The sequence below is a fragment of the Chinchilla lanigera genome, unplaced genomic scaffold, assembly GCF_000276665.1.
Source record: "Chinchilla lanigera isolate Chin_1 unplaced genomic scaffold, ChiLan1.0 scaffold00002, whole genome shotgun sequence".
NCBI classification, from domain to species: Eukaryota; Metazoa; Chordata; class Mammalia; order Rodentia; family Chinchillidae; genus Chinchilla; species Chinchilla lanigera.
In genome coordinates this window covers 30577245-30592066 of record NW_004955403.1, presented here as the reverse complement: position 1 = coordinate 30592066, position 14822 = coordinate 30577245, and the positions used below count along the sequence as shown (strand labels likewise).

The window sequence follows — 14822 nt, the reverse complement described above, 5'->3', positions numbered from 1 at the left end:
TGAGGACAGTTTTGGACTTGGAGACAGATTGCAAGGGTCAAAACAAAAACTGTGCGTGGACTGACGAGCTGAAACACACAGGCAAAACCCTAAAGCAGAAAAGCTAACTAAGCTTGGAGGTTCTCAAGACTGAATATTCTCTGCTCTAAGAGCTCAGCCATGTTTGGTGGCGCCCAGCCAGGGAGGCTTCTCAGTGGGTCAGTGCGCATGCGCCCCGCGCGGGCGTGGCGGCTTACTGGCCTGAGCGCTGATACAGCGGGACCAGGGCGTGGGCGGGGCGTGGGCGGGGCGCGGGCGGGGCATAGGCAATGGAGGACGCGCGGGAGGTTTGAATTTCCTCTCCTCGGCCTCAGTTCCCGCGCGGAGCTGAGAGAACAAAACAGTTTTCTCGTCCGGCCTTTCAACTAGTGGGCCCCAGTGCCGGCTGGAGAGATGGTGGAAGGACCAGGCTGTACTCTGAACGGAGAGAAAATTCGGGCGCGAGTGCTCCCGGGACAGACGGTGACTGACGTGCGGGGAAGGGCTCTGCACAGCCTGGGGGGCCCGGTGTCGCCGCGCGCAGCCTCGGTGGCTGAGGTCGCTTTCCAGGTGAGCTACTGCTCTAACTGGCCAGGGAGCTCTGCAGGGAAAGGGAGTAAAACCTTATCAGATTCGCAGGATCCATGATGTCATTTATTTGCTCAGGCCCAGTTTACCTGGGACTTTCCCCAGTGTTTTTCTGAACTTGGAGGGAAAATTTGGACCTAACTAGAACACTGAGTTGATGGGATGGAATCCATCGAGGGTTTTTATTCCAAGTCACCTTGCTTAAATTCTCAGTAACTCGGCATAAGAAGGCTTTCTTAGGTCTACAGCTGCATTCTGCACTAATATTAGATATGTGCGACCTCTGGTGCTTCTTTACATTTTTCAGACTGGAAGCTTTTGACATAGAATTCTTGATTGCCAAATATTCTGCCACTGGTAAGTATGTTTCAGGTGATATATACTTATAAAACTACACACAGAACATTTAGCACTGCTCGCTCAATATTGCCATCTAATGAAGGGTCCGTAAAACCCAGTCTGGTTTCCTTCAGAGAATTTATTTCTAAGATAAGTAAACTGTAGCACAGCTTCTTCCCACGCTAGCATTCATTGCAGGTGGTGTGATAGCCACTTGGTAAGACCTTAGAACTTGTACTAAAAATATTCTGATTAAGCCATCATGCTTTTAAAGCCTTTTAGATGTGTGAATGATGTTATTTCGTAGGTACATGCAATATTGTGCCAATTTCTCCTGCAGAGTTTCCTCATAGCCTTTGGTCCTGGAAAGAAAAAGTCGCTTGCTACGAAATTATGCTTTCAAGTGGAAAGAAATAAGTTTCTAAGTTGGGAAACACATTTTCAAACTCTGAAATGGAATTAGCTTTGTAGCTTCCTCCAACTACCCTTTTATTTGACTTGATACATCAGTAATTACTCCGTAATTGTAAAAAAATTGTTTCTCAAAATCATTTCAGGGTACCATAGAGGTGAATTTTAATGCTTCTTTAAGAATATTTATGTTGATGAAAATCACTCCAACAAAAGTTTGAATGACTTCAAAGCACCTGAGGAAAAAGCATGTCCCATTATGGAGCCACTATCTTAATTAGGAAGATGCACAGATATTCATTAAAGAATAGTATAAAGAAATATGAATTGATATTTTCTCTGAAGGAGAGGTGCATGGTTCTGTAAGGACTTACAGAAAGGTCAGAGAAGGCTTCCCTGGGGAAGTAACAAAGCTGATGTATAAAGGGCAAGTTGGAGACTCACAGCACCTAGGCCAAAGCTTGGGCAAAGAACACTTCAGACCAAACAAAAGCAAAGAAATAAAACTCCAAGCATATGACAAACTGAAAGAGAGCTGATGTGGATGGAAAAGAGAATTGATTAGTGGGCAGACAACAGAGAACTTTGTAGACCAGATTAGGGACTTTGTATTTATTGTTAGAGGCTTAAGAGTATTAAAGTGTCCTAGGATTTACTTACGCTTTGAAAAGATCCCTCTACCTTGAAAAGTAAACAGAGACTGGAGGAAAACCAAAGCAGGCACTGTGCCCTCAATGAGGAGACCGCAGCAGGGACCCAGGTGCAGTGAGGGACTCCTGAGTTTGGGTTCAGGCCCTGGTGGTGGGTGGAGATGAAGAGAGGGAAGGCTGTAGGGCCTAGCAATGGGTCTGAGAGCAATATCCTTATAGATATCATAACTTACGTCATTCAGCAATAATATAGTTTGTATTAGGCTTTATGCTATTTCCTGGCGATATCAAGATGAAAACGTCTCTTGCTGCAGGAATCCAATCTGATGTTTTAAATAATTACCTCATGGGTATTTAGACAAAACACTGTGAACATTTCCTTTTAAGTTTGTTGTCATTATCCCTGTGGCAAAGCTGAAGTGCTTTTACATTTCAGTTATGATAAAGAATAACTCTGTAATAAAGGATTAACCTAATTATGCAGATAAGGAATATGAGGTCAGCATAGTAAGGGTTTGAGCCAGGGCTTGAGCTCCCTTCTTTCAGACTCCAAAGCTTACTCTCTTCACTGTGTCCTGTCTCTTCTCAATAATGAAAGAGTCCATAGGAAATTGGCTAAGACAATGGTAGGAACACTAGGATGCTCTGTATGTGGTAGTGATGGTTTATAACTGCAGAAGTGTGACCTTGTTTTTCCACTGTTCTACCTCCAGTTTTACTTTTGTTCAATTTAGTTAATTCTCTAATTAACTCTGATAATTTTTTTCTAATGGCTTCCATTCTCGTTTTCAGATGGCACAAACAAAGTGCATCTTTCAGCCTAACTTTATTAATGGTTGGCATTGATTAATATCACTTAGCAATGATACTCAGTAAACTATATTTCACAAATAAATAAGCCTGTGTTTAAAACTGCTATGTTTGATACATTAGTGGAGGGATTAAAAATTGAAATAGACTTTGTGATTAGGATGAGGAATCTGACGCTGGATTTGCAACTCAATATGGAATTAGTAATTTCCTTGTACCTGTTGGCAAAATGATTCACTTTCTGAGCCTTTGATCTGAATAACAACAATAGTAATAACTTTTGTAAATATGAATAGTCTCAATTTGAGAAGAATGTTATATCTACAGTAAATTTCACTAAAACATAATAGGTTGTTGCAAACTTCTTGGAAGATCATTATTATAATAGATGATCCTGTTTCCTAAGCATATATGCCAGAGAATTAAATGAACTTAAGTGTTTCTGCCACTAGCTTGAAATGATTGATTTTCTTGATACAGCATTTAAAAATAGCTTTATTACTGGATACTATAGCATTACAGCACAGTAAACATGAGAAATTACAAAAGAGAGCTAAAAAATTAATTGGAATGTAAAAGATTTACATTTCAGATAGTCGTTATTCCAAAAACTAAGCCAAAAAAGAAAAGAAGAAGAAAAAACCCCTTATCTCTGTAACTATTGCTATAGAAAACCAGTTACTGTGTCATACAGTGTTCCTCTTTGCTCCAGTTTGAAGTTCACAGAGAACACATTTTAATGCATCTTTTCCTGTGACAATTGATCCTCATTTTGAGGCAGAAAGGCTAGCCATAGAAGAATCCCAGCACCTGCCAGTCATCTCTGCACTGTGTTATTTCTCTGAGTTTTGATCCACTGTCTTGTCAGCATAAAATTATGCAACTGTGTAAGCACATTGTTTAAAACTCTGCTGGAGCTCTGGAATCTCATGGTAAGACACAATATTGGAATGTAAATTCACATATCTGGCTAATGAGCTTTGAAGAGTCAATTCTATGATTTTAAGTGGTAAATGGATATAATATTTTAGTGAAATCAGTGTGTAATCTGCATGTGTTTTCAATCTGTCACAGAACAAGATATGAAACAGTCTAAGATTCAGTTCATTTTAAATGTGATCCTCCACTATAACTAAAAATTTCATACATGTATTTGTGAGTGTCATAGACAGATTAGGCATTTAATAAAAGGTAAATGGAGAAAAGCAAAATTTGTGATTATGGACTTAAAAGTAAGTTCCACTTGAAATTGTTTATTATGAATACATATATATTTTGTTAGTCATGTTATTTGGAAATGCCTGCTTCATAAAAGTCCTATAGTAAGGTTTCCTCCTACCTTCCTACGCTTCAAAATGGGAAACAAAAATCACAGTTCATTGCCATTATTTAAACAAAGGAGCTAATCTACAGAAATTCATTTTCCAGCTAAATGAAGTTCATTCCTGTAAGTATCCAAAGGGGTTCTAAATTTTTGCAGAATATGCTTTATGTACTTCTTGCCTTTTAAGTGCATACTGATAATGATTTCTCCGTAGTGATTTGGGATCTTTATTATCAGCGTCCAGCACTGTGCGGAATCACGGGACAGGGATAGCAGACAGCAGATAGCACGTTATTCTTGCAGACAAGCAAATGAGGAACGATGATTTTTTCATGACCGTTGTAGCTTTTTATCCAACACTGCTCAGTATGCTGTAGAGAAAAGCACTTCTGATCATCTTGATTTTGAATTTCCACTCCTTTGTTACTCCTCATCTGGAGTTGCTTATACTCACAGCTTAGTTTAGTTGGTCAGGGTTCAAGTAGAGGACAAATAAAACCCTTCACATAGTGGGAAACAAAATAAGCAACCTGCTCATTGTCCCTTTTTCTCTGAAATTGGCGCTTTCTCACCAGACACATTTACTTCAGGAACTATTCCCCTGTGAAAAGCTTGTGACACTTGATGCTCTCAAGTAAGGTGCAAGGTTTTTAGGTTCTGGGTAAGTGCTCAGAGGTTCTGCTCTTTAAAAATTATAGACTGTGGCCCTAAAGACTTTTATATATTTTGGAATTTAGAGACCATTTTGAAATAAGGTTCTTTGATGGTTTGGATTAATAGATAAATGTCCTCTAATTAAGAAAAGTGTTACATTAGAGTAAAAAAGCATATGAGGAAAAGAGGACAGAATAAGAAAATAAATATGAGATCTTCTCTGGAGGAAATGTATAACTGCAGTAAAGTTGAAACATTTATCTATGAAAAAGTCTTGTTGTGTTCTGAAAAGTTCATCTTTCTTGTTCACCCGTGGATAGGCAGGATAAATGGTAATCAGCACAATAAATCATGTGCTGTCTCCGAAAATATATGTTGTTTTGAAGATTTCATATTATTAAGCCACTTGAAAATGGGAAGGTGAACCCTACTCAATCATACTTAAAATTGTGGCAAAGGAGATTTTCTTCTCTATTTCAGAAAAAGAAAGATTGAAATGTTCAAATAATACAGTAGCAGGATCATATGGGTCAATATGAGAAAGTCAAGTATATATTGGGCAATTGTGTATAGTTATCACAAAGATAATAGGCTTCTGGAAATTAATTTTTCAATTTGTCTAGGCAGCAGAAGCTTGTAGAAGAAGGTGACAACCCCTGTTCTACAGTAGGGCAAGTGAATATCTTGTAAATCTTAGATTTATTGTGAAAGCCTCATCCAGTTTGTACATAATAGCTTACAGAATAAATGGAACAGACCATCACTGGTATACAGAATTTCCTCATAAAATAGAATTTTAAAGAAACAGTGCAAAGTACATGTAGGGCTTGTGATGGTCAATCATAAATTGAAAATTTTTAATGTTTTTCCCAAGTATTTTTGAAGAGCTGATTATTTTAGAAACCATAGTATCCTAGGAATCAGCCAAGTTGGGTCAGGTGCCTGCATGATGGGTAATTCAATAAAATGATCTCTATGTATCGTTTTTATCCAAGCAAAAATGAAGTATAAGCAGCAATTAAATGCTAAGTCAACTTGTCAAAAAAAGAAAGAGAGGAGAAAAAGAGAGAACAGAGTACTCTGGGACTGGTTGCTGAACACACATCAATCCCTTTCCAAACTTTCCCATAATGCTGTTTTTCTTTTATGGGAAAGTCTGGTAAATGTAATACCTTACTGGCTTTTGGGAGACATGAGAAATCTGTCTTCCTATATTTAAGTCTCACTTGATTGCAGATGAGAAAATAAGGGATTGGTATATTAATAGATTTTTTAAAAGAGATGAAATTTGTTTTTTTGGCCAGGAAATCTTGGACAGGTAAAGCAAATTGGACATGGTAGGTGGGAAGATAGTTATACTATTATTTGAAGCCACAGTCAGTTTTAGGAGAGAAGGTAGAAGGGTTCTATCTATTTAATCCCACAAATGTTTACTAAACCACAGGCATTGTGTAAAGGTCTTGAGGATACTAGCTAAATATATACAGATAAGGGAGAAATACAAGGCACAGACACATAATAATTCAGGATTGTAAGTATCATGACCGTGACTGTGGTTTAGAAAACACTATGCTAAATGTGACAACTAGAAGTCCGCAGGATTATTCAGCTGCTGAGGTAGGGAAAGTAAAGTCAGAATTACAAACTATGGGAGCACTGACGAGGTTATAGCAACATTTCATTTTAATTCCTAAACCCCTCCCCAAGTATTTAAAAAAAAACAAACCCAAAACTTAATGCTTAAACATAGTTAAACCAAGTCACACAGCCTTTGAAACAGGAGGAGTTTCTGCTGTAATGAAGTCAGCTGATAGTTCAGATCAGTATTTTTCTACAAATGAATAGTTCCCCACCTGTGGTCATTATTCCTTTGGCTTTCTACCAGCATCTGTTCTAATAGTTACATTTATTGAGCCATAAACATATTCTCAATATTTGTAGAAATTTCAATTTTTAAGTGTTTCCAGTTTTTGATGTCATATTATATTTTTAATTATGGAGACTAGGATAAAACACCAGTAGAGGAAGTAAGGAATGCTACAACACTCAGGATTTGGTTTGAGGTTCTCTCTGAGGCTCTGTCAGCCAGGACAATAATTCCCTTTCCCCTGGCAGTTGTGTATATAGCACTAAACCTGTTTGGTAGATAGAAAGGTATACAGCAGTCTTATGCATGTTAAGTATATTAACCTTCATGTTTTTTGACTCCTCCTTCTATGCATAACAGGGTTTAAATTGTGAGGGCAGTATAGTCACTTGTCTTATTAATAGTGGCCCAGTAACCATAAAGATTTGAAGAACTGTCTCCTGATACTTTTTTTTAACTAAATGGCCAATTTTTCTGTATTTAGGTATTCCTACAATTTCAGATCACTAAGGAATCTGTAAATACAGAATCTTCTCCAGAACGGCCTTTGATGCATTGATGGACTAATTGTGGAACACAAAACAAAGCTTTTCTGAACCTACCTCTCAGCATTGGCTATAAGGGATATTTCATAATGTCCTCTTCATAAATTAGATTCCAGTGTTTTGATACAGGGCACTACAACCAGGTTGTGCCCCCATCATTTCTCTAAAACTCTGGTCACTAGTTACTAATAAATTGCTAATGCAGTGGTCAAGTCTGAGTCATCATCTTGCATGATTTGTTAGTAGCACTTGCCATGCCCTCTAGGACTTCGTGCTTGTTTGGCGTTGGACATGCCTTGCTCACTGCCTTCTCAATCTGCTTTCTAGTTCCTCCTGCTCTTCTCTCTGACATCATAGCATTTTTCAGTGGTGCTTCCTCTTATTCCCACCAACGTAACACTGGAGTAGCCCAGACTTCAATTCTTGAGCTCTTGTTTATCTAGGCATACTCCCTTGCTCATCTGCTCCGTGTCACAGTTTTAAACACCATTTCTGTACGTATTGTTGAACAGTTTCCTATCTTTGGAGCACACATCTCTCTTGAATCCAGACTTCTATATCCATCTGCTGATTCAAGATATTTCTAATATACATCTCAACCCTAACATGTCTAATACCATGTCTTCTTCCTTTCCCAACATGTTTTATACAAGTCTTTCTCATCTCAGTGGGTGACATTTCTATCTTCCAAACAGGTTTAGAGATCTGACCAATTTTCACTGTCTCCTCCATCTCTGCTGATCCAGATCACCTTCATTTCTTGCCAAGATTTTTGCAGTAGATTTTTAAGTACTTTCCTGGCTTTCCCCACCAACCAGCTCATCCAAAATTCTGTCTGTGCCAAAGAACAATTTAAAATAATAGTGTAGATCACATTTTTTCTCCTACTCTAGTGCTATCAGGAAAAAAGCCAGGCCTTAGATCGAACTTTGTGGACCACATAATCTGATTCCTGCTACATATCATTTCATTTACCTCTAATACTCCATTGTGTGTGCTGTGGCCATACTGACCTGTTTGGACTGCCATTCCTTTTATGTGAATTGTGGGTTACTCTCTCATCTAAAACTTGTTTAAGTATGAATTCCCCTGCTGAGATTATGGCTACCCTTTTAAAATTGTAACCCATTACACACTCCCCCAATTTTGATCTCTTTCTTAGATTGATTTCTTTTCAAAATCTTCTAGCATAAGGTATTCTTAGGTTTATTCTCTAGGCTTTTTCCTTAGTAAAATATGTTTATCCATAAGGACAGGATGGTTGTAATCATTTTGACCGATATATTCCCAGCTTCTAAAACAAAGCCTCATGCATAGTGGAAGTTCAATGAACTTTTCCAAAATGAATTAATTTAATTAAATGGCCATAAATGGCCCATTTTGTCTTTGTAGATAGAATATTTGTGTTGTAGACAAAGTCAAGTGAAAAGATGAACCATTATAGCTGTAGGCTTCTGAATTTTTAAACTAAATTATGTAAATTCTTTTCAAAACAGTTCATTTATCAACACAAGCAGATTTCACATGGAATGATTGGGACTTCTTTACTATTTTATTAATTGTGACTGTACCGTTTACTTCAAGGATATGGATCTGTTTCTTTGCCAGGAGCCATTAAAAAATATGGTAGTCAAAACTGAGTAGAGGAAAGGAGGTTGGGGCGGCAAGCAGACACTTGGTAAGTGAGAATAGCTTAATCCTGTGGTTTCCCATTCCGGAGAAGAGAAGCAGAGCCGTCAGGTATGAGGAAGCTCCACCATGAGAAACTGATATGGCAGCTGACAGAATTTTTAATCAGCCATTCAGATATCTAATTGATGTTGAATTTGTAAAACTTAAAGGGGCTATCAGAAATTAGAACGTAGGGACAGCAGCATTAGCTTTTTCCATTTCAACTAAGAGCCAGGGAGAGTTGCTATATATGAATGTGTGTTGCGCAAATGTGTATTTCTGTGTGTGTCTGATGAGTGTTTGTGTGTGTGCACACCTATATATATTAAATGGGATAAAGTTCTTCACGCAGTGTGGTGGGAGGCCTAACAGAAGCCAGAAGATTTCAGAGAATGTGGTCAAAACCAGTTGGTAAAGAACATTGAGAAATAAGGGATAAGAGACGGTTGATACCGGGATGGTGGAGAAATGAAGCCCTGATCCATTAATGTATAAAGATTTCAGATGATAGTAAGACCTTAACTCTGAGATCCTACACGTATAAAAAGGGCTCTCTAGCTTGCACATAATAGATCTATATCTGATCTGTATATCATCATCTTAATATTGTCCTGGCTAGTATATGGGAATGCTTTACATATTAATCACTTGTCATAGAAACATACCTTGAATCCTGCTATTGTAATCTGTATTGGCTTGAAGTAGATATAAATGGCTTAAAGTCTCTTGTGAGGCAGAGAAGTCTCTTGATGCTTCTCAATTCAGGGCACTAACAGATTTTTTTATAAAAGCAAGGCACATGTGAAAGTATGATTTGTCCCATACTGAGTATTCAACCTGCCTTGCCAATACTTAATAATCATTGCTAAGCCTTCAAATTCATCCAAGAAAGGGACGAGAAAGCAGAGGCAGAAGTTCTGAGGGTATGATGACAGACATACTCTTACTTCCAGATGTTAGAATTTCCAACAGGTTCCTTTTGCCATTAACGTAAAACTGGAAATCTGCCCTTTTCAGGGGGATATATAGGAGATATGAATCTAAGGCCTCAACTGTGCTGAGAGAGTCCTTACCACTAAGCTGTACCCCGGGACCTTTTTAACTTTTATTTTGAGAAAGGATCTTAGTAAGTTGCCCAGACTAGCCTGGAACATGTGATCCTCCTTCTGCAGCTTCCTGAGTAGATGGAATTACAGATGTGCACCACCATATCCAGAATCTGTCCCTTTTAATAATTCCTGTGTCTTAGTTACTTTTCTCATTGATGGAACAAAATACATAACACCTTAAGTTAAAGGAGGAGAGGTTTATTTAGCTCACACTTTATAGAGGTTTCAATCATTGGCTGGCTGTAAAGCAGGATGGCACATGGCAGAGGGGCAGTCATCCATGGTGACAAAAGATACCAAAAGTAACATGAGAGATGAAGATGAGAGACAAGATTCTTTCTGTCCCTTATTTTGCATGCAGGCTACCTGCCCTAGGGCAGGTGTAACACTCACACCCTTAATCCCAGCATTGGATCTTGAATCAATCACAATTCTAGAAGCCCACCCCATGACTGCATGAGGCTTTGAGGGGCATCTAGACACAAAGGATAACAATCAGTTATAGCGAGCGCGTGGCTAATTATCCAGTGCTTATTATGCAAAGTAGGGATGTAAAGTCCTTTAAAGTTCACTGAACTTTAAACATTTGGGAAATTCTAGCATTAACTGTCATCATTACAGCCTAAGTATGTTTAATGGAAGAATACTATGATGGTATCTTTTTGTTTTTTTAAAACAAGGACTAAGTTACTAAAATATAGTGTGGACACACCGTCTTATGCATTTAGAATGGCAAATATTTGTTCACTAAAAATTTTATCATTCTCCTTTATGCTGAAGAAAAGTTGTGACTTTCTTGGAGACTCTGTATCTAAAACTGTTTTGTAATCACCTTCCTGCTATGTTCCCCATCCTAACTGATTTGTCTTCAGGGTGCTTAGGCCCTTCGAGAAAAAGAATAAACAAGTTGAGGCAAGAAGTCACCTTGAGTTAAGTGTAAACATCTGGATATAATTCTACATACCTATTTTATTTTACCTAAGAGTTATGGATTTATAAATTCTAAATTTTTGTTGAGGGGCTGGGGATTTAGCTCAGCGGCAAAAGCGCCTGCCTGGCAAGCGCAAGGTCGTGAGTTCGGTTCCTGGTACCAGAGAAAAACAAAAAAAAAAAACAAAACAAAAAAAAAATAAATAAATTTTTGTTGAATTTTGACTGTAAATTACATAGTGTCTATAAAATATCTAAAAAATTATGATATAAGGAACACCAGCGTACATAATGCTCAGTTTAAGAAAAAGAACTTTACCAGTATCTATGCTAAATGCCAGTCATTTCTTCACAGAACCTATATTTTGTGTCTTGGTAGGTTTATAATATCCTTGGTTTTCTTATCTTAGTCAGTATGTATGTTATAATCCTAATAATCTGTTGTTTGGTTTTGCAAGGCTGACAGGGCAAAGGGAAATGGAGTTTCATTTTGAACATTGTGGTTAGGATGGGGCAGGTCTTTAGTTAGATTCTTTTACTCACAGGATCCCAGGCTTCAAAGCTGATCTACTGTCGCCATCCAAGATGGAGGAAATTGATGCTTTCTCATTCTTTGGGTCTAGTATAGGCTCTTATGGTAAAATTTGGTTTCAGGGTCCTGCTTAGCCTAGCCTTCAAGAGTCTGTCCTACTTTTACTTGGGTTTTGACCTCCTGTTATGCCCTCCTTGCTTAAAAATTCACTGACACAGTTAAAATGATTTTGTTTACATATGTTATCTATCGCTTTCAGTAAACCTGGCTACCCTTCTGGAAATAGAAGACTCTATTCCAGTTGTTAGTTTCATAGCGTTTGCCTTGTTTTCCTGTGCTTTCTTTTCATATGAGCAGAGCTGGAAGAAACTCATTTTGATTGTCTGCCAGTTGCTTTTTTTCACTTAATGTTTTTGGGCTCTTCTTTATGTTAGTGTGTAGTAATTGGATGAAATGTATGTAACCGGCTGATTGTAAGACCTGACTTGTTGGAGCTTCTTCTTCTCACTGGAATGCTCCCAGGCATGAAGTAATACAAACACATTTAAGAATTAAATTATAATTTTGTTTAGAGTTTGCATATACATGAGTGCTTATATGTGTGTTTATTTTCTATTAGGCTGCTGCACTGAAAGATAGTGAAGATTGCAGTGGGAATTTCTTGAGGCTGTTTAACGGATGTGTTTACAGTGGTGTGGAAACTTTGGGGAAAGAGCTGTTTATGTTCTTTGGCCCAAAAGCTTTACGGTAAGATAAACCTGTACAATACATCTTTTCACTCTATGTTTAAAGATGTGGAGAAGACTTTTCTTGCAGTTTGCCAGGTGTCACATTCAATCATGCAAAAAGTACTCTATGTTTACGAGAGCTCTGTATAAGAGGCTGAGGTTCTACCATGGAAAGCAATAACCAGAAAAAGAATAAATTGTGATGTCATCGTTACTTGGAGGGTAGTCAGTTTATTTCACTTACAAAAATTGATAGGCTACCAGGCTTTCAGAAGATGTATTAGAGCGACATATCTCTGTTTTATTGCTCCCCAAAGTCCTTCCACCGTGATCTCTCCTCTTGTTGTCATCAAATGTTCACTGCATTTGGTGACATCAGTTACTTTATATTTATGACAGGCCCTTGTTTGGTTTAAATGCATCGCGAGATTTTTATATTTTTCTGCCTGCGTTGTTCCTCTGAAGCCGTGAACAGAATCTGGGGACTTACTTTCAGAATTCAAAAACTTTCAAAAGAAATAACAAGTTCTCTATTTTTTCATAATACTTAAAGAAATTCATAGCTAACATGTTGGCAAAGAAAGACAAGCAATCTACTACCTTGGTTTACTTCATGATAACAACTGTCAGAATTTATGTAATTGCAATTCATGGTCACCTATTTAATTTTTGCAGGAAAATGAAAAAGGTCTAAGAGTTAATATGCCTATTGAATCTCAGTATGTCTTTTCTGCATTTAACCTGAGCCATTGCAAACTATAAAGATGAGTCCTGCTTCCTTGATTCTTATTAGTGCTCCTTTAAGATATTAGTTATCACCTTTTTCAAAGAAAAGATCTGCTATTGGACCTTGTACTTTTAACTGAGGGTGAATAATGTTCACAAAGAGATAATGTGACTCTGATTGTTATTTCTTGAATTTCATCTACCACCTGTTTAGAGTGCTTCAGGTTTATGTAATTGCTTTTCCTTTGAGGTGTTCTCTCTTCACTGACAGTAGCTGCTGTCCTTGGACAACATTGTTACTTCATGTTTTTCTTAGCCTGGGACTGATAACATCAGATATGCCTACTGGCTCATGCAGTAATGATATATTGCAGGTTACTTTATGCTATAGTAGTTTGATGCGCTTGAAAACTCCTAGCTCTGGACAGAGTAGAACACAATGGAATACATGCACAATAGTTGAAAACATTGATATGTTATTGATTCTCTGGTGTTAGGTGCAGATTTATGTCTGTAGGATGAGAGGGAGGTTTTTATCAGCATTCTCCACCAGACTGATAAGGAGAGAATCATTTCTCTGTGCAGGACTGTCACTAAGTGTTCCATGAAGTTCTAAACAAAGGCAATCAGTTCTTCAAAGTAGATGAACTAGTGTCATCCCTGGAGAGTACCTATCTCGATGTATGGGTAGGAAAAACTGCCCTGGCTTGCTTCTTTTCAATTTTCTGCAGCCTTAGCAACTATTGTATGTAACAATTCAAGGTCAGTGGCAGATCCGTTGTTGGAATCTGAGCTCATCAACCTAAAATCAACTGTATCCCCTTTCACAATGTAACAGAAGTTAAAAAATTGCACTCCTAACCTATGCTTAAGGGGATGGATGACTCTGTTGAAGAAATGTGATCTTTGTGTGAGGCTACATGTCTGGGAGCCCGAGATAGAGATGTTGTCCTCATTTCTGGCTTCAGTTTTCTATCTGCAACACTGGTCTGCATTTAGAGAGGGCATAGTAGGAAACATGCTTAAGGATTTCTTCCAATTTTCCCTTCCTACCCAGTTGTTCATGATCAAAACTGCCAGGGGGTTTTAGTTGTAATATATGTGCACTGCACAAGGCAGTCCAGGAAGCTTCTGGAATTCATTTGTTTCTGAAAATAAAATATAGCCATAGACCTTTCTAAGAACAATGGCTATATAAAAACCCACAGTTCAGAAAAATACAAGAGTGATTATTTCTATTAGTACATGCTGTATCTAAGTGCCCATAATACTGCCATAGAATACTAAAAATTATTTGATATGCATTTTATTCTGTGAGCACAGTTGTGATGTTGTATATGATTAATACCTGAATTACTGCTAATCTTAGCAGTATCTCTTCAGCTAAAACAAGGTAAAAATTGGCTTTAATCTTTGATATAAATGTAAGAAACACTAAGAGTAAACTCAGAAATAATTATTAACTTTGGGTACGTATATTGCCAGTACAGTGTATATGTAGACAATACTATAATCTATTCACCCAAACATATCTACCCTAGAAACTGTCATTGTCAATCAAAATGTGACATACTAGACCAGTACCTTAAAGCTATATTTTTAAATGAATATTTCCTTACAAAACGCTTTGTTGTTTCTAGTTTATGATATGCATGACTGACCATAACTACTGCATGTACTTGGAAACTAGAAACTATCTGAGATATTGAGAGTTTTGTCATTTTAGGAAAGCCTTATATAATTAGTTCTCTAATTTTATTGTTTTTAAGTGATATAAACCTTAATATAATAAAACCATTTTTAATTTGCTAAAATATCTTTGTTGGCTCTATCATAAGTTATTTATAAAAGGTTTTTAAGCTTTGTTATATTTGGTGCAAACGGTCATATAACATGCCAGGAGGAACTGAAGTATGACAA

The 14822-nt window shown here is 37.5% G+C and overlaps 1 protein-coding gene across 2 annotated transcripts in view; it reads left to right on the top strand.

The window, feature by feature from the left end:
- The first annotated feature begins 309 nt into the window (after positions 1–309).
- The window catches only part of Neil3 (nei-like DNA glycosylase 3), a 41979-nt gene continuing 27466 nt past the window's right edge, over positions 310–14822 (top strand). For both annotated transcript variants that reach the window (XM_013515218.1, XM_005373513.2), the window contains exons 1-2: positions 310–588; positions 12068–12195. In XM_013515218.1, coding sequence (XP_013370672.1) covers positions 433–588; positions 12068–12195 — 284 coding nt within the window. In that variant the 5' untranslated portion in view covers positions 310–432. The remainder of the gene's footprint in view (positions 589–12067; positions 12196–14822) is intronic.